Source organism: Bufo gargarizans, chromosome 8 (assembly GCF_014858855.1).
Source record: "Bufo gargarizans isolate SCDJY-AF-19 chromosome 8, ASM1485885v1, whole genome shotgun sequence".
NCBI lineage: Eukaryota > Metazoa > Chordata > Amphibia > Anura > Bufonidae > Bufo > Bufo gargarizans.
In genome coordinates, this window is record NC_058087.1 from 177,759,498 (window position 1) to 177,780,357 (window position 20,860).

The 20,860-nt window shown below is 45.7% G+C and overlaps 1 protein-coding gene across 1 annotated transcript; it reads left to right on the forward strand.

Moving 5' to 3' along the window:
• Positions 1 to 1,549: 1,549 nt before the first annotated feature.
• Positions 1,550 to 19,915, forward strand: NLRC3 (NLR family CARD domain containing 3). Its single transcript, XM_044304853.1, is given in 20 exon segments — positions 1,550 to 1,788; positions 3,427 to 3,539; positions 4,108 to 4,365; positions 4,458 to 6,135; positions 6,218 to 6,304; positions 7,486 to 7,569; positions 7,654 to 7,737; positions 8,174 to 8,257; positions 13,346 to 13,429; positions 13,511 to 13,594; positions 14,181 to 14,264; positions 14,354 to 14,437; positions 14,981 to 15,064; positions 15,766 to 15,849; positions 16,888 to 16,971; positions 18,217 to 18,300; positions 18,394 to 18,433; positions 18,435 to 18,478; positions 18,569 to 18,652; positions 19,630 to 19,915. Coding segments are annotated over 19 exon segments (3,213 nt in total). The 5' UTR covers positions 1,550 to 1,788; positions 3,427 to 3,532; the 3' UTR covers positions 19,721 to 19,915.
• The last annotated feature ends 945 nt before the right edge of the window (positions 19,916 to 20,860 follow it).

Here is a 20,860-nt window from a genome sequence, read left to right on the forward strand (position 1 = left end):
TCTGTCTACCTATCCATAATAATCTCAATCTTTATGTATATAGTACCACATATTGCACATTGCTTTACAATTACAGGGTAATTTATATATATATAATATCTAGAAGCAAACATACACTATATACAGCAGCCCACTGCTCCATGCACAAGGACACTTGCAAACACTGGAAAGGTGGATAAGGCCCCATTCACATGTCCGCAAAAGGGTCCGCACCTGTTCCGCAATTTTGCGGAACGGGTGCGGACCCATTCATTCTCTATGGGCCCCGACGTGAAGCGGAGAGCACACTATGTGCTCTCCAGCTTCCAGCATTTGCGGAATGCGGCCCCGAACCTCCGGTCTGCAGCTCCGCAAAAGATAGAACATGTCCTATGCGGACGTGTGAATGGACCCTAAATCTGATTTACTATAAGATAATTAGAAGCTATTTGCGCACATTATTGATCAAGCGTGTCAGTGCCCATCTACTAGCGACAAGGTGACCTCTGCAGATGGGACCTACTCTATCAGACCTGCCTCTTCTGGGCCTAGACCTACTAAATTCAGGGCAATGTAGAATCCAGCTAATATTATACTCTGCTTAAAAGCCCGGTCTCAATGGAGGCAGCCGATCTCCCATAGGTGCAATGCAAAAATCAAAGACCAGCTCACAAAGAGCTTCTAATTTCCATACAATAAGTATAGCACTAATGTAATTCAGGTTTATCCATGTTTCCGGTGTTGGCATGTGTCCTGGCACACGGAGCAGAGTGCTGCTGCATATAGAGTTTGTTTGCTTTGCATGCCAGCCATGGTAGCGTGCACCTGCACTTTATTTCATAGTGTTTGGGGGTGCTGGTCTAACTTTGTTTTGTGTATCTATCATCTACCTACCCATCATCCATCCATATATCTATCTGCCTTCCCACCCATTTATCTACCCACCCATTCATCCATCTTTCTATCTACCCATCCATCTATTTACCCGCTAATCCATTCATCTTCTCATCTACCCATCCATCTATCTAATCACCCATTCATCCATCTATCTACCTACCTACCCATGCATCCATCTACCCACCCATTCATCCATCCATTTATCTACCCACCCATTCATCCATCTTTCTATCTACCCATCCATATATTTACCCACTGATCCATTCATCTTCTCACCTACTCATCCATCCATCCATCCATCTAATCACCCATTCATCTATCTGTCTGTCTACCTACCCATGCATCCATCTACCTATCCATCCATCCATCTTTTCTATCTATCTGTCTATTCTACACTCCTGGTTACAGGCTCCACCGTTGATTATCAGACCTTCGGAATTACCCGATGGCGACTTGCAGGAAATTTACGGAATATATTTTTTTGACATGTTGCATCTTCAGTTCTCACTTCTAGGACATGGTTCCTTCTCTTCTGCTCTTTTTGTAAATTATCTCCAATCGAGGAGCTGATCTTTATTCTCTTTTCTTCTAACTGAAGTTTCAAGACCTAAGACAGGAAGCCAGAGAGGGCGAAACACTGAGCAGGAAGAGGTAAGACGCAGAGCTCTGTGGACCAAAGAGCACCTCCGTATAGCAGAGCTCATAAGGCACAGGCAACATCACAGGTCGGATGGTTGGAGAAGAGCTGATGCACCTGGGGCTGTCGGTGGAGGCGCAGTGATGTCCAATTACAATCTGGTGACAGCAGAGGTATTGAATGTCAAAGAAATAGTGACGGTCTGTCACCGCCAATTGGATGAAGCAAGTTGAGAAGAAAGACCAGCCGTGAAGATACAAGACCACCACTCATACGTAAGAGAAGACAGCAGCACATCCCAGCTTGAGTCTAGCTGCTGCAGCATTGTCCTTAGGGCAGGGGGTACACTATGGGGTTTGTACCGTCCAATGGGCAGTATGGACCTGGGTAGGGCTTCTTGCAACAAACGGGGATGAACCACCTTAGGCCTAGTTTACACGAACGTATGGCTTTTATAGTTTTTTGCGGTCCGTTTTTCACGTATCCGTTGTTCCATTTTTGAGTTCCATTGTGTTTCCGTTCTGTTTTTCTGTTCCGTTTTTCCGTATGGCAGATACAGTATACAGTAATTACATAGAAAAAATTGGGCTGGGCATAACATTTTCAATAGATGGAAGACATACAGATGCATTTAAGTATGTGTTCAGTTTTTTTTGCGGACCCATTGTCTTGAATGGAGCCACGGAACGTGATTTGCGGGCAATAATAGGACATGTTCTATCTTTCAATGGAACGGAAAAACGGAAACTGAATGCTTACGGAACACATTACGTTTTTAATGCAGAACCATTGAAATGAATGGCCTAGTTCACACAATTGTTTTTTTTGCGAGTGTACGGGACTTTTTTTGTGTTCCGTATACTGTCCGTATACGGAACCATTCATTTCAATGGTTCTGCAGTAAAAACGGAATGTGTTCCTTAAGCATTCCATTTTTTCATTCCGTTGAAAGATAGAACATGTCCTATTATTGCCCGCAAATCACGTTCCGTGGCTCCATTCAAGTCAATGGGTCCGCAAAAAAAAACAGAACACATACGGAAATGCATCCGTATGTCTTCCGTATCCGTTCCGTTTTTGCGGAACCATCTATTGAAAATGTTATGCCCAGCCCAATTTTTTCTATGTAATTACTGTATACTGTATATGCCATACTGAAAAACGGAACAGAAAAACAGAACGGAGACACAACAGAACTCAAAAACGGAACAACGGATCCGTTAAAAACAGTCAGCAAAAAACTATAAAAGCCATACGTTCGTGTGAACTAGGCCTAAGGTGGTTCATCCCCGTTTGTTGCAAGAAGCCCTTCCCAGGTCCATACTGCCCATTGGAGGGTGAGGAGATCCATTCAGGTGCAGGAACGTGCTGGAGGGGCTCCGCGGCGGTCCTGGCCTCTACCTTGTGCACAACATCTGATATATGGTGCTGCCCTGTGCCTCAGGCCAGACCCAGAAGGGGCAAGCTTCATTTTTTGACTGGGGTACTGTTATTTGGTCACTGTATGTTGGCATTAAGTAGGGGTTCTCCAAGACAAGAAAAAGATGGCTGCTTTCTTCCAAAAACAGCACCATACCTGTCCGGGTTGTGTGCAGTATTGCTGCTCTGTCCCATTGACTGCAATATCATACACAACCCACGGACAGGTGTGGGGCTGGTTATAGAATACATTTTTTTCTATAATGGGGGTTGCCTTCTGACATTTTTAATTTTCATCACTATAGAGGTGCTGAATGCTGGTTCCTATTTCTGTTGATCTTTTTTATTTCGGCCATGTGTAACCTGCAGTGAAGGACGAGGCTAATAATTAGGTTTGGACATTGATGCTCGAGGCGTCTTGTGTCTTTTATGTGTATGTCTATTTTTTCCATTCCATGTCTCCTGACTGATCTGAGTGAACTTTGTTATGGCAGGATTGTGTCTGGACGGTTCATTCCGCCTTCCGTTTAGATGAAGAGATGACATGGACCTTGATCACGTTTGGAATCCTGGAGCTTCGTGGTGTGTCGAAACAATGATATGGAAGGTTTGTAAATCCCCCTATAGGCCTTATAGTATATTGTGCCAGTCGCGGGCACGTGTCCTTAGCCAACCTCTTTATGATCATAACACACCATGGCTCTCTACACCCTCTGGTCGTCAAGTTATTTAGGAGAGTTTAGGACTTTTGAAGGAGCGTTTCCCCATAATAAAACTTGAGTCCTTGAGTTTTCCATGGTCCATGTTTTGTAGAAAGCTGTGACAACCAATGTCTTGGACAGTACTTCTTAATAAGTGTTGTCAGCCAGTCTTCCTATATCCTGTACTTGGAGAAGATGACACATTGCTGCTTAACTAGACTGATTAGTCATTCTGGGATCTTGGAAAAACTAGACAACAACTTGACAGAAGAGGACAACCATATGAGACAACCTGTGTACATATGTCCTGTTAGGGCATTTGCTTGTCATCTAGGGGATTCCTCTGCTTTGTGAACCAAAATGGGGGACAGTTGCTCTTTGGGATTTTTTCTTTTTTTGTCCATGGGTTATTTTCCAATATATGTTTTTAGCCTTTTCAGATATCTAGTTATTTCTTAACTAATTCTCTCTTAGGCCTATGGATTCTCCGGTACAGGAGACAGCTGGCATCCAGCGCCTGTCCAGAATCCCTCCAGGAGATCATGACAAAGCTACAAGAGCTGCAGATGTTAACCACAGATGAGGTGAAACGCCTTCAGGAGTTACCATTGCCCAAGCGGGCAGAGACCCTAATGGACACTATAGGTGGAAAGGGCAGGACACCTCTTCAAGCTCTCCAACACTGCATAGAGAACAGTCGCACCTGCCTTTACCTGCGCATGCGTCACTACGGTCAGTGATGTGCTGTGTGTGAGCTCTAGGGTTTTGTTGATCATGTTTTTGTTGTATCATGTCTACTTCAACCACATTGATCTTTTTTCCAGATCCATTGGTTCGAAAACATTTGGACAGCGTGGAGTACGATGACCACCCTCCACTGCTGGCTCAGCTAGGCTCCATGATGATGGTGGAAGGTCTCACAGATGCCCAGCTTCAAGATCATGACATTGTACAGCTAGAACTAGAGCAGGCTAGGCGAGGAGGACCCAAAATGTTGTCTCTTCAAAAAATGCTCCTCCCATTGTCTCGAGTCAGTCTTCCCCCACGTGTCACCCTAACTGTGGGGGTGGCAGGAGCTGGAAAGAGCACCCTCGTTAGACTGTTTGTGGAAAAGTGGGCTCGTGGAGAGCTGTGTACGCACATCAAATCTGTGTTGTCTCTGAATCTGTGGGAACTGAATATTTATGATCGTCTTTCTGCAGAAAAGTTGGTACGTATTGCTTGCCCGGGTACTACCACACCACCGCCAAGTTCTCTTCTCATTTTGGATGGCTTGGATGAATTACGAGCTCCGCTTGATTTCTCAGACTCTATTGGCAGCACAGACCCCCAGAAAGAACTTTCTCCTGAGTGTCTCATTACCAACATTTTACGGGGCAACCTTCTTCCAGAGGTCAACGTTTGGATCACGTCGAGACCAGGAGCAGCTTCGAAGATTCCTGGCGGGCTGGTGGATCGGATGACAGAAGTATCTGGTTTAGGGCCAAATGACATCAGGGACATTCTAGATCAGCTAATACATGACACCAATGTCACCGTGGAGAAAGTCTGGGGTCACCTACAATGTCATCCAGCCTTGAAGGCCCTATGTTCAGTGCCTATATTGTGCCATATTGTAGGACTTTCTCTAGGCTTTACCTTACATGCTCAAGACTCCACATCTCAAGCTCTTCCAGATACGCTGTCTGCCATATTTTCCTGGTACTTGAAAGCCCAGTTTTGTGACTCAGAAGGCTTAGATCAACCAACGAATGCCCGGAGGACGGTTGGTAACTTAGGGAAACTGGCATTCCAGGGACTGCTTAAAAAAAGGACTGTTTTTTATGAGTCAGATCTGAAATCTTGTGGGATTGAAACCCCTATTCTACCCGGCAGCCTATGTTCTCGATTGCTGGTTTTTCAAAATTCCCCCTCATGTTCATCTTTCTCCTTCTACCATATTTTGCTACAGGAGTTCCTGGCAGCTGTCCACTACCACTCTTCTGCCAAACGTGCCATCTTTGACCTGTTTGCCGATGGAGGAGTCTCTTGGCCCAAGTTGGGCTTTCTAAATCACTATAAAAGTGCCACCCAACGTGCTTTACAACCAGACGGAGTCCAGTTATCCATTTTTATCCGTTTTCTATCTGGGCTTCTTTCACCCAAGGTCCTGCGTGTCCTAGCTGGATGTCTTCCAAGTAAAGAGGAGCCAGGCAACCAACGTGGACCGGCCATCGATCACCTGAAGCGCTTGCTGAGTGCAGGAAAGACTATTTCCAGTGGGATGGTGAACTTGGTATGCTGCCTCCATGAGATGGGGCACACCGAGCTGATCAGTGCCGTGGATGAGGCTCTGACGGCTGGAACTCTTAAGGGTCAGTTGAACCCATTGACATGTTCTGCTCTTGCATACTTGCTTCGAGTGTCGGACAGTTGTGCCCAAGAAACAAATCTCAACCAGTGCCTGAATTATGGACTAGTCCAGGACTTCCTCCCCCAACTCCAGTACTGCACCAACCTCCGGTAATCGCTATAACTACCCGCGACATGCATTTACACACGTTGACCTAGAGAGCTTGCATCTCATATACCTTTCTTTGTACAGAATGGAGAATAACAACTTTAAAGACAATGTCATGGAATTGTTGTCCAGCATCCTGCGCAATAAAGACTGCGCCATCCAGAAAATCAGGTGAGCAGACATCAATTAATAAGAACATGAGTCTTGAACTCCTCAAGACATAGGTTTACTGATTGAGTATTTGTTGGGGGTCCAACTACTGCATCTCCCATTGACATGAGTGGAGAGAGACTACATATCTTGCCACCTCCCTGTGAAGCACAAGGACTGGGGCCTGGTCAGACTCAGGACTGTAGAGGTCCTGTGGGTCACACTTTTATGGTGTCCAGACTTCTTTAAGTGTCATTTGTGACCATATTGGAGCAAAAAAATTTTTTGGTCCTACCTATCGTTGTCTTGGTCAGGGTATCAGCACTTGAAGATAAAAGCTCAAATCCTTCAGGTCCTTTATTCCTAAACCCTGTTTTCAGCCAGCCATACACAGGAGATAACTGTCAGGTGAATGCTCGTTCGGTTGACAGTTCTCTCTCCTGATCCTTCCTATAATCATGCATGCTCAGCCGAATAGGAGAGGAGAGAAAATACCGTCAGACACCTCTGGCAGCAGCTTATCTCATTGAGGACAATAGGATCGGACATTTAGAAATCCAACATGCCCAAGACTTCTTTCCCTACGAGGTAGAATTGAGAGGCCCCCATATACATAGGTGGTTGGGCGTTTCCTCCAAAATCGGCTGCTGTGGCGGACATATCTCTATTGATTTCTGTGTGGATTCCCGTGTGTGCTTGGCAGCTGAAGGCATCTGTGTTGGTCCCCTGTTCATATGTGCTCACATTACTGAGAAAAATTTAGTTTTAATAAATGCAGATGAGCTTCTAGGAGCAACGGGGGCGTTGCAGTTACACCTAGAGGTTCTGCTCTCTCTGCAACTGCTGCGCTTTGATTGACAGGGCCAGGCATGGAAAACATCATCACACCTGGCCCTGTCAAAGTGCAGAGGGCACGGCAGTTGCAGAGAGAGCAGAGCCTCTAGGTGTAACGGCAACGCCCCCGTTGCTCCTAAAGGCTCATTTGCATGTATTAAAAGATCATTTTTCTCAGTAATGCGGGCACATATGTACATGGGAGCAACACAGATGCCTTCAGCCGCCAAGCGCAGATGTAACAGGTCAGCCAGTGTCATAGGTACAAAACTGCTGACAGATGCCCTTTAACTTGTAAGCTCTCTCAGTCTAGTGTTAGTAGTCCCCAGTCGTTATCTGTGTCCTATCGCAATGTTCTTCATTTCCAGTCTTGCAGAAAACCAGTTGGGGAACCGTGGTATTAAAGTGCTGGGGAAAGCCCTACTGGTGAACCAAACTCTTTCATCTCTCGAGTAAGTCACCATGAATCTGTGGAAAACCTGTATCATCTCACTGAGGGATTTACGTTCTGTTAACTGCCTCCATTCCTCCCGTAGCCTTTACAGCAACATCATTGGACCCAGTGGTGCCCGGGCCTTGGCAGAAACTCTGAGGAGCAATCAAGTGCTTACAAGTCTGAAGTGAGTAGGCTATTGCAGTTTACGCCATCCACCTCCGCCCATCCTTTGTGGTCAACTGTGCAATTAACTATACCATACGATGCCTAATAATTGGCATTACAGAGCATGCCCACATAACAATGCTAAATAACACTTCCAGACAGTAAATACCACTTTGCAGTGCTCAAATAATACCGACGTATAATGACTTGGATAAGAAATATACTAACTGTGCTACACAATGGCTGTCTGATGCTACTATACCATAAGATTAATGGCAGTCACACTGTTTAGATGTTAGTCCATTGGTGTCGCCCCTTGCAGGAAAGGCTTGGTCCCCCCTGTTCCCATGTTATACACCCCTAACGCCAGCCCTGTTTATGGCCATGTAAAAATTTGGACCACCAAATCCGCTGACTCTCACATAATTCGGGTCATGCCTTTATCTTCCTTGCAGTCTACAAAACAATCGCATCAAGTCAGAAGGGGCTCAACACCTGGCTCAGTCTTTACGGATAAACCACACGCTGAAGTCCCTGAAGTAAGTGGAGAGATGTTAGATACGTGAACCTTAGAGAGTTACTATACTTTCAGACAACTTTACATAAATCAATAGCACAAGTGACCACAAGAAACTTTGTAATATGTTTTATCAGCGTGAAATGTCTAGTTCTTATGTTATCAGCTGTTTACCTCCCCCGACCATCTTTGAGACAGAATGCTTTGAATTCCAGCTCAAGACGGAGGAGCTCCACAAGAGGCTCACATTACACATGTCAAAACAAGTCTATGGAGAGGGGAGGGGGGGGGACAAGCAGCAGCATGGGTGAGACAGGACTCACAGAGAGACACTAAAGAGACTACACATGTACACAGGAGATTGATATCTCAGCAATAATGTTAAATTTACAACTGATACAGGTATCTCTCTGTATTGTCCTTCATGATCCCGGGGCATACGTCTGAGTGAGTAAAGAAGGTTAGGAAGAAGATTCTCCTCTACTTTCTGTGTGCAGTGGATGGCAACTACTCTCTACCCACCAGCACTGGGAGAGCTGAAAACTAGACATTCAGCACACAGAGGGGAAAACTGCTAGAAAAATACCAGGTACAAGTCACATAATGGCCAGAATTAGTGTTATTCCTCATGTACTATTGGTTATTGCAGAGTCTGGTGAAAGGTTAGGTATACTTAAAGTGCACCAGTGTAACTGATTCTGGGGGCCCACCTTAGGGCTCCTGCACACTAACTTATTTTTTTTCCCATGTCTGTACCATTCCCTTCACTTCAATGGGGCCGCAAAAATATGACTCCGTGTGCATTCCGTGTCTGTCTGTCCGCATGGCCGTTCTGCAAAATGATAGAACATGTCCTATTACTGTCGGCATTACAGACAGGACAGGACGGTTCTATTAGAGGCTGTTCTGTTCCGCATAATGTGTAATGCACACACCCGGGATCCATGTTTTGCGGATCCGCAATTTGCAGACTGCAAAGCATCCAACAGTCGTGTTCATGAGCCCTTACAGTGATAACAGGAATATTACAGATGAAGTATGATGGCCGACACTCACAGCACAATGCACTTAAGTCAGTCAGAAACAAGACACATGCAGCGCACACCGATCACTCATCGGACACATGTGGCACACAAGACACTTCTACGTGGCTCACATGCCACTGATGCATATGTCACATACTGCACATACACCACTGATACAGTGGCGGAAATAATTATTTGACCCCTCACTGATTTTGTAAGTTTGTCCAATGACAAAGAAATGAAAAGTCTCAGAACAGTATCATTTCAATGGTAGGTTTATTGTAACAGTGGCAGATAGCACATCAAAAGGAAAATCGAAAAAATAACTTTAAATAAAAGATAGCAACTGATTTGCATTTCATTGAGTGAAATAAGTATTTGAACCCCTACCAACCATTAAGAGTTCTGGCTCCCACAGAGTGGTTAGACACTTCTACTCAATTAGTCACCCTCATTAAGGACACCTGTCTTAACTAGTCACCTGTATAAAAGACACCTGTCCACAGAATCAATCAATCAAGCAGACTCCAAACTCTCCAACATGGGAAAGACCAAAGAGCTGTCCAAGGATGTCAGAGACAAAATTGTAGACCTGCACAAGGCTGGAATGGGCTACAAAACCATTAGCCAGAAGCTGGGAGAGAAGGTGACAACTGTTGGTGCGATTGTTCGAAAATGGAAGGAGAACAAAATGACCATCAATCGACCTCGCTCTGGGGCTCCACGCAAGATCTCACCTCGTGGGGTGTCAATGGTTCTGAGAAAGGTGAAAAAGCATCCTAGAACTACACGGGAGGAGTTAGTTAATGACCTCAAATTAGCAGGGACCACAGTCACCAAGAAAACCATTGGAAACACATTACACCGCAATGGATTAAAATCCTGCAGGGCTCGCAAGGTCCCCCTGCTCAGGAAGGCACATGTGCAGGCCCGTCTGAAGTTTGCCAATGAACACCTGAATGATTCAGAGAGTGACTGGGAGAAGGTGCTGTGGTCTGATGAGACCAAAATAGAGCTCTTTGGCATTAACTCAACTCGCTGTGTTTGGAGGAAGAAAAATGCTGCCTATGACCCCCAAAACACCGTCCCCACCGTCAAGCATGGGGGTGGAAACATTTTGTTTTGGGGGTGTTTTTCTGCTAAGGGCACAGGACAACTTATTCGCATAAACGGGAAAATGGACGGAGCCATGTATCGTGAAATCCTTAGCGACAACCTCCTTCCCTCTGCCAGGAAACTGAAAATGGGTCGTGGATGGGTGTTCCAGCACGACAATGACCCAAAACATACAGCAAAGGCAACAAAGGAGTGGCTCAAGAAGAAGCACATTAAGGTCATGGAGTGGCCTAGTCAGTCTCCGGACCTTAATCCAATCGAAAACCTATGGAGGGAGCTCAAGCTCAGAGTTGCACAGAGACAGCCTCGAAACCTTAGGGATTTAGAGATGATCTGCAAAGAGGAGTGGACCAACATTCCTCCTAAAATGTGCGCAAACTTGGTCATCAATTACAAGAAACGTTTGACCTCTGTGCTTGCAAACAAGGGTTTTTCCACCAAGTATTAAGTCTTTTTTTGTTAGAGGGTTCAAATACTTATTTCACTCAATGAAATGCAAATCAGTTGCTATCTTTTATTTAAAGTTATTTTTTCGATTTTCCTTTTGATGTGCTATCTGCCACTGTTACAATAAACCTACCATTGAAATGATACTATTCTGAGACTTTTCATTTCTTTGTCATTGGACAAACTTACAAAATCAGTGAGGGGTCAAATAATTATTTCCGCCACTGTACATAGAACATATATAGCACACACCAATCACACATAGGAAACACGCAATACACACACCAAGACATTTATGCCTAACCCTATTAAGTATAGCACACTTCAAGGGGTTGTCTCACTTCAGCAATTGGCATTTATCATGTACAGAAAGTTAATACAAGGCACTTACTAATGTATTGTGATTGTCCATGTTGCCTCCTTTCCATCACATTATACACAGCACGTATCCGTAGTTATTACCACCATGTAATCCACACTATAGGTAAAGGTGTTGGCCTATGCACACTTCCAGCCTTGCCCTATAGTGTGTAAGCACGGCCACCACTGCTGGATTACACGGTGGTAATAACCACAGATACGTGCTGTGTATAATGTGATGGAAAGGAGGCAATATGGACAAGCACAATACATTAGTAAGTGCCTTGTATCAACTGCATGATAAATGCCATTTACTGAAGTGAGACAAACCCTTTAACCCCTTTAAGCATAAATGTCTGGCATGAAATTTACCAAATCATAACCTCCTCAGATTGCACATAATCTACATTATTATTAAAAGGGTAATGACCTATTATGACCTATCGCCTATCTACAGGATCGGTAATAAATATCAGATTGCTGGGGTCTGACTGCTGGAACACCCACTGATCATGAAAAAAGGGGTCCTGAGACATTCAATTACATTACCACCAATCTATGTACACAAGGGTCTCGACCACGTTCCCTTGATCATTGGGGTCCCAGCAGTCAGACCCCCACCAATCAGACACTTATCACCTGTCGTGTCATAGCTGTTTCACCTTTTCACATTCCCTATCCTTAAAAGGTTTTCTTTGGGTGTAAAAAAAATTAATAAAAATCTGGCCCAAAATATGTGTCAAACTAAAATAGAAATGCTCGCCTGGTAAAGGGCCTGTGTCCACTTTTCTAGTTATCCTCTATCCACAGGATCGGGGATAACTTAGTGATGCGTGGGGGTTTGAACATTGGAGCCCCCACTGATCCCCCTTCTTAACTGAGTGGCAGGTCGAGTATATGCCCTGCCTCTCCATCCATTCTCTATGGGGTCGCTGGAGATGGCGGAGTACAGCGCTGGCTATTTCCAGTAGTCCCAAATAGAATAAATGGAGCAGCAGGGCGTATGCGTGGCCTGCCACACCATCAAAAAGGGGGAACGGGACCCGTTCCTGGGATCAGTGGGGGTCGCAGAATCGGACCCCACTAATCATATAGTTATGCCCTATGGTGTGGAGAGGATAACTTGAAAACCTGGACAACCCCTTTAAATCCTCCACCACCAGTATCTCTTTACATGGCAGCAGTGATGCCTGTAAATACGGAATATCATCACTGCCGCCATGTAAACCATACGTGTCAATACTGGAGAATGGGACGCACTGTGCAGAATTTTTGGGCATAAGTCCAACCCTCTTTGCAGGTCACAACCTTTAACAAAGCCCAAGCAAAGGCGCTAGAGGAGCAACGTGAGCAAAGGGCACAAACGGAGGGTCATAACTGAAGCAGAGGGTCACCTGAGGCAGGGTAATAGTGGGGATCCTGGAGCAGGGGTAACTGGAGAAGAGGCAATATTAGGGGTGCATTTAGAGTGGGGGACCTCTGTGGACATAAAGCAGAGTCATTGAGGGGACCTAGGGCAGAGTCCCCCCAATGCCACTCTGAACTCTGCAGAGAGCAGCACACATACACAGATATGAGTCTGCTATAAGCAAATCCCCTATTTCCCCCTTACAGTCTCCGACAGCTCACTACTGTCACACACCTGAGAAATCAGCCCAGCACCGCAGAGGAGTCCTTCTCTCCAGCAACCACAGTTTTCTGACAGCAGGGAGGGCAGGAGGATGGCCCGACATGTTCTCTCCTCCTTCAATGCCAGCAGCCGGGAAGCTTAGAAGATACTGCAGGGCCTCCTGAACAATTTACACCAGTAGGAGGCTGCATCGCTGTGTATACTGCCACCTAGTGGTTACAATAACTATCTCTCCTGAGAAACAAGATAAATAATTACTCTTCTGTCTTATCTCTGGGCGCAGGAGTCCCCCGCCTCCCCGATGGGCCAGTCCAAGCCTGTTTAAGTGTAATGTGAAGCTCCTGGGCCCCCACCTACCACGTGCAATTAATAATACTGGTGCCTTCTTATTATGTGGCCAAGGAGCCTTTAGGACCCCCTCATGCAACAGGGCCAAGTGTAACTACTATAGCTCTTCCCCCACAATGGGGTCCCATGTTATGATCCTTGTTTTATCTATCCAGCAAAGATAAACTCTCTTGTCACCCTCCAGTATTGAGAAGAACTGCATTGAAGCTGCTGGAGCGGAGAGCCTGGCTTCCAGTCTGAAGGAGAACCAGGTCCTCCAGGAGCTGTGGTCAGTGATCTGTCTGCCCACCATGTGGCGTCGTGCTGAGGAGCTCACTCCTGATTTCACCTCCTCTGGTTTTTCCTACAGGTTATCAAGCAACAACCTAGGTGACCGAGGAGCTGCGGCTCTGGCTGAAGCTCTCGCCGCAAACGCAAGTTTAATCACCCTTGAGTAAGTCATACCTGGGAGTAATGGAAGGAAGGGTGGAGAAGAAATGGGGAAGAACTTTAGAAAAACCTTAAAGGGGTTCTGTAAGGTTAGGAAAACAGGATCATCTTTTCTTTCTTGGGAACAGCGCCACTCTTCTGCAGGGGCTGTGTCTAGTATTGCAGCTCAACCCCCTATAATAGAATACTGCAATGCCAGACACTGCCTATAAGCTGCCATTTATGGAAATAATTACCCTGTTATAGGGTATGTGGATATGCCATAAGTATCCCATATAGGACAACGCTGGTCTGACTATTTTTGGAAGTGCTATTGAAGATGCGCATGAGCATGAGCAGCCACCTCTCAATTCCCGACCGCGTGCAACAGGCCCCCATTCCTGATAAAGGAGCGGGTCTCAGAGATGGAACCTGCATCTATCAGATATTTATGGAGTATCCTACCGATATGCCGTAAATGTACAGATGGAACACCCCTTTAAGTTTCTACAATTAAAAAGAGGTGGCATGTCCCTCTTGCTTATTTCCACTTCATGTTGGGTTTTGTGGATTTCCCGTTTCTGAGGGATCTTCTCATCATTTATGTTCAGCCTGCAGAGTAATTCCATCAGTAATCATGGCCTGAAGTCCCTGACCAGCGGCCTGAGCCTCAACCACGGTCTCAAACATCTTAAGTGAGTCTCCCACGTTTCGGAGTCCTATAGACATTGACTTGTTAGTATGTACGGCATAATATGATTGTCTTCTCCTCCTTGTTCCTCAGCTTGAGGGAGAACTCCATCAGCATTGAGGGCGCTCAGGCCTTGGCACAGTCTCTCCAAAAAAACACCACTCTGACACACTTGGAGTACGTATGGTCAACCGCTCAAAGGGATACTAATACTAATTAGGAAATCTTCCTGTTCACGTTTTCTCTGTACTCTGTGGTGTCTACATTGCTTTTTAAATGGATATAATTTTTTAATATAATTGCTTGGCATAGAAACCTATGAGGAGGTGCAAATGTCAGATACTGTGCATAAAAGGGGGTGCACATGGTTACTTTCCACCATAGTCTGCTCTAGGAACTTTCCTCCTCCTCCATAGACTTCCATGGAGGGTGAATGCACCTGCCTCCTCTACATTGGGAAAGTCCTCCATGAATGTGTTCTAGAAACTTGTCTCATCTAATGTGCTTCTGAATCATCCTTGGTAGAACGGCCATATGTGGCTCAGAGCTGCAGGAAGTTGTCACCATTCTCAGCCATATTGGATCCAGTGCGGTCACGGAGCATGCTCTTTCCTCCCGGGATGTCCGTGAGGTTTATAAGTTGCACCCCTGCCTTATGTACTAACCTGTACGATAAAGAAGCAGAAATTAAAATGCAGTATATTTGTGACCCCCTTACAGTCTGACGGCGAACCTGCTGCACGATGAAGGCGTGGAGGCTCTTTCACGAGCGTTGAGGGAGAATCGGAGTCTGGAGTCTCTGCAGTAAGTTCTCCCAGTGGATGTCAGTCATAAACTGGCCTTTTCCTGCTTTTGTCATTCAGGCCATGTTCTTGAAGGAGCTGTCTCTTCGAGAGGTAGGGCATATGGACAGCATAGATAGGGGCCCCCCTCTCTGTCCTAATGGACCAACATATCAAAAGCCAGACACAAATTATGAGTACTAATATAATATATTATCTGCATGTCTATGGAAGTATCAGAAAGCTGGAAAGCATGCCCGGGGTCCCTTCCTCCTGGTGTTTATATGTCTCTACTACCTCCTAGAGTAGGTTGCAACTTATTAAAAGGTGTTTTCTGAGGTGGAGATTTTTTGTTAAAAGAGGACAGAATGATAAAAAGAAAAGAAAAGCTGCATTACTCACCTCACTGATCCCCCAATACTCTCCACTTCCTGCTCTTGCATCAACACACAGTAAATGACTGAAGATGTCTGCTCAGCCAATCAGTGGCCACAGCAGTATCCTGCCTCAGTCCGTGATTAGCTGAGCAGGCACCTCCAGATATTTATTGCGTGTTGATTCGAGAGCAGGTAGTGAAGAGTAGCGGGGAAAGGTGTATCCGAGGGGATCAGTGAGGTGAGTAATGCTTCTTTTTTTTTTTACATTTTTAACTCATTCTGCCATTTAAAAACTCATTCTCACTGTGGAAAACCTTTTTTACACTGTGAATTTTCTCTCCTTCAGTCTCCAGTGGAATTTTCTGGGGGTGGGGTCAGCGCGGTCACTTGCCGGAGCCCTTCGTGTTAACCAGTGTCTACGCTGCTTGCAGTAAGTATGAACAGAAACCAAACGCAGACACCATGAATAAACAAGGGTTAAATGAACTTCTGGTTTTCTACCAGTATCCAGAAAAGAGGAGGGAGCAGAGGTGACAGCAACTATTCACTTAAAGAGGTTTTCCGAGATTTTCCTATTGATCATGAATATGAGATCAGTGGGGTTCCAACTCCCGGCACCCCCGCCAATCAACTGTACTAAGAGGCTGCAGCACTCAGACCTCTTCCTAGGCCATGTGGCGTCACCTTCATCGGTCACATGGCCTAGGCGCAGCTCAGCCCCATTGAAGTGAATGAGCTGCAATACCAAGAACAGCCACTATACAATGTAGGGCGCTGTGCTTGGTAAGCTGTGAGGAGGCCGCATTGCTCACCAGAGTGCATTGGCTGGGGTGTCGCGAGTCGGACCCCCAGCTATCTCATATTAATGACCTATTCTGAAGATTGGTCATCAATATGTTAATCCCAGAGAACCCCCTTAAAGTGATTGTCCAACTTTCACAACAACATTCACTATTTTGTGGTGAGTAATTTCCTATAGGGATCAGAGCTCAATTCTTTTTCTTATCCAAAGCTCCTAATCCCCCCACATAGAGCAAAATGATAAATTTGACTGTATGCAGCCACCACTAGAGGGAGCTCACTGTATAGTTTTAGAACAGATCTCACTGTATAAATTCTATGCCATGAGCTCCCCCTGCTGGAGACTATAGGCAGCCATTTTTTAAATACTATTTTTAATTCAGAGTTTCCTTCCCAGCATGCTTTGGACGAGGCAGATATTTCATATTCTCCACTCTGGCAGTTTCGCCCCTGCTAAATAATGTACCCACTAAGTGGAGTGGAAGAAGGGAAGGGATACCTGGTCAACACATTTCAGGCTGCCAAATAGGACATCCTCTGCTCAAGTTCATTCAGTCATGGCCCTGACAAATTAGGGTGGGGTAGTAAGGTATCTACCGCAATGTATATCTGAATAGGTAGGAAGATTTTTCTACTTAACTGGAGATGATTTTTTTTTTCTGATTAGCTTGCAGGAAAATGCCATTGGAGATGAGGGCACGGGGGCACTGGCAAGTGCCCTGCAAGAGAACTGTACGCTTTCTGCTCTTTAGTAAGTCTTAGGAATCAGGTTACAAAATAAGAATTGTGGAAGTAATGACATAGAATGGGTAACACAAAGTCAGATGGTCATGAGAAGGATGAGGAGCACCTGAAGAGGGCAAGGAGGACATGGTGAGGTGAGGGAAAGTGACCACATGGCCTCAAAATCCAATTATAGGTCTGAGAAGCCGGAATAAGCAACCAACATGGTGTCATTTATGAATGTGTGTAAATGGTCAGAAATATGTTCATAGACTAGGGGTCAGCAACCTACGGCACTCCAGATGCTGTGAAACTACAACTCCCAGCATACACACTTGCTTGGCTGTTCTTGTAACTTCCATATAAGTGAAAAGAGCATTCTGGGATTTGTAGTTTCAGAACATCTGGAGTGCTGGAGGTTTCTGTTCCAGCCAATAGGGCTCATGCACACGACCGTATGCCCTCCGAGATATGATATTATGAGTGTGGGACAATAGCTACGCGGGCGACCCGATGCGCACAGCATCATGGTAACCTATGACATGATGTATGCCGCTCCGGGACATATGGCCACATGTCTCGGAGGGCATACGGTCGTGGGCATGAGCCCATAGGCTAATATAGTCTCCAGGAAGTAGTGGCGCAATGCCCAGAGACTGGAGGTGGCAGGGGAGCTGCATACAGAGCCTTATCTGTATATCTTGCCTGTCTAAGGGTAGGTTCACATCGGCAGTAGGTAAATCCTGTAGTCGGTGACGGGACGGGAGCAGACTGGAGTTAACGTGTTCGGCTTAGTTGGACACTGCTGGGCACCACTGGATCCCCATTCACTTTAATGGGATCCGGCGGGTTTCCGACAGAATGCAAGCATTTTTACTGGAAAGCCGTCAGATCCCATTATGGTGACTGGAGATTCAGCGGTGTCTGGCTATGCCAGATACGGTAACTGCTGCTAATGTAAACCTACCCTTATGTAGGCCTCCGGCAGAATAGAGCTGTTATTAAATGCATCCCTCTAATAATGAGATGGCTCTGCTGACTCTGTCCCAATCTACAAAGCAAAACTAAAAAGTCAATTAGAGGAAATGTCAGTGTGTTGCGTGTACTTCAGTGACCAGTAATAGAAAAATAAAATTTATGCAATTTTCATTCAAATGAACTGAACTGATTTTCAGTCATATTATAACATATCTGCCATGTGTGAATGGGCCCTAAACCTCAGCCCAATATATTCTCTTCCATGTCTGGTTATCATTTCTTCTTTATGTCGCAGTCTGCAGGGAGCGGCTGTCGGACCTTCAGGGGCACAGTCCCTAGCAGAGGCCTTAATGGTGAATAGGAATCTGACCACACTCGAGTGAGTACCTCTGGGGAAGCACATGTTTTTGGGAAGGGTGTGGCTCCCAATTATTTGGCATGGATTCCAATGTTTTTTTTTTTACACCTTCAGTTTACGAGGGAACAATATTGGGCTTCGAGGAGCTAAGGCCCTTGGCGGCTGCGCTGAAGGTTAACAACACCCTGCAGATTCTAAAGTAAGGTCTATAATGTGAGGCAGGCAGGTACAGATCCTACATACAGCTTATTAAGACCTACCATAGCGAACAGCCATCTTGTTTTTCCAGCTTGCAAGAAAACTCCATAGGTATGGACGGCGCCATCTGTATTGCCAGTGCAGTCTCTGCAAACCCGTCTCTTGTTTCCCTCAGGTACGTCTTCTCATATATGACCGTGTATTGTGGAATTAACAGAGGTTAATTCAGGACTCTCCTCTATCAGTGAGACCGGGCCATACACAAGTGTCAGCTGACTGCTTGCTGGTCTGACCGTTCTCTCTTCCGATCCCCCTCTACATAGGCATGGTCCGATGCAGTGGCGTCTTAGTTCCCCAAGAACAAAAGGATCGGGTTTGTTGAAATTGAACATGCCTGACCCTACTCTCCCTCCATCTACTGTTGGGGAGGCGTCCATACACTGGTTAGGCTAACACATCTAACATGTATGGCCAGCTTAAAGAAGTATTCCAGGACAGGAGATAACTATTAGACTGGTAGGGGGTCCCAGCAGTAGGAGAGAACGGGGCCCCTAGAAGCCCCCCCCTCTCCTGAAATGTAGGCAGAGCAGGCAAGCTTCTGCTCCATTTATCTCTATGGGAGCTCTGGAAACAGTAGAGACGTGAATTCCCAGGTTTTGTGCTTAGTGGGGGTTCCAGCAGTAGGACCCCCTTCCCATAGTTATCGCCTACCCTGTGGGTAGGGAATAAATTGTAAGAACTGGATTTTTTTTTGCGGTGGCCATCTGTATGAAAGTGCAATCTACGCTGGAGGAGTAAAAAGGACACCGTTAAGTGGATGGAGCTCTATGAGAACTGTGTAAGGCATGGATGTCAAACTCATGGCCCTCCAGATGTTGCAAAACTACAACTCCCATCATTCCCTGATAGCTGTAGTATGCCCAGGCATGATGGGAGTTGTAGTTTTGCAACAGCTGGAGGGCCACGAATTTGACATCCCTGGTGTAAGGTAATACTTCACTTCTGCTGTGGTGGCGCTACAGGGGGCACAGAGTGACAGCCGGCAGTGGGGCGGGGGTGAGGTGCTATACGAGATAGATGCCAAGGACATGATCATGGGCAAATATTCCACCTGCCATTCCGATATATCTTATCATATCTCTATCGAATCAGTTTACAGGGAAACCACATTGGCCAATCTGGAGCCAAGGTCATTTCGGATACGCTGAAGAACGAAGCTCCGCACTGCCAAGTGAACATATGAGAAGCCACCTGACCAGAGGAGATCACTCATGATGGACGCTGGAGGAACCATAAGGACGATGCCTACTAAGCATTAGCAAGTTCATTAAACGCTTCCTTACAAATTCTACTGAAGGTTCCGTTTTTCCCCATTTTTTGGGCATTTACCTTTTTAAATTATTCAACAATTTTCCATTTTTGCAACAAAAAAAAATAAACAAAATTCCAAAACGATTGCTTGGTTGTTCTATCATATTTAGGCCTTATGCAAAAAGCCTTTAGTATTTTGCCGTCTGCAAATATGGATACTGTCCGTGCTGCAGCCGCCTTTTTGTGGACCCATTGACTGCAGTGGGTCTGTGGTCCGCGTTTTGCTGCCAAGCATAGGACATGTTTTATCTCTGTGCAGAACGGACATACAGAACAAGGATCATCCGTGTGCTTTCTGCAAAAAGATAGAATATGTCCACAAAATGCGGCCCACGGACCCGTTGAAGTCAATGGAACCGCCAACAAAAATGCGGATTGCTCACAGACGCATCTGTAAAACGGATACGGTCATGTGCATGAGACCTTCAATGGAATGGAGAGCAGGGGTTGCACCTAAAAGCTGGTGCAAGAGGGGGCCACACATGAGACGAGTCCTACATATGACACATGGCAGGTAGGGGGCCCGTTACAGATTTTGAACTAGAGTCAAGTAGCCTCACCACCCCCCCCACACTGAGTCCGCTTATCATATATTCTAGAATGTCCTCTCCTTTGTCTTTCTTTCATAGGGAAATATGGAGAATCGGCACAATATTCTTTGTTTCTTTTGTATTTTTAAACAAAATGTGTACAAACTGGTAATAAACAAAGGGTGAATAAATACAAGAAATCTGGAGGAAGGTAACAGTGTTTCCCCACTTGGTCAGTTAAAGGGAGTGTGTCACAGGAAGTTCACTGTTACACCAGGCACAATGCCTGATCTGGATGTAATGATACCTTTCACTTAGCGATCCGTTGCCTCATTCTCGAGGAAAAGTACTTTAAATCCTTATGCAAATGAGAAGTTAGGTGCACTGAGGGCGGGCCCAAACTACTCTGCGCTCCTCTTGCTTCCTCTGCCAGCCCCTCCCTCTCCTTGATTGACAGGGCCAGGCAAAGTGACTATGCAGCA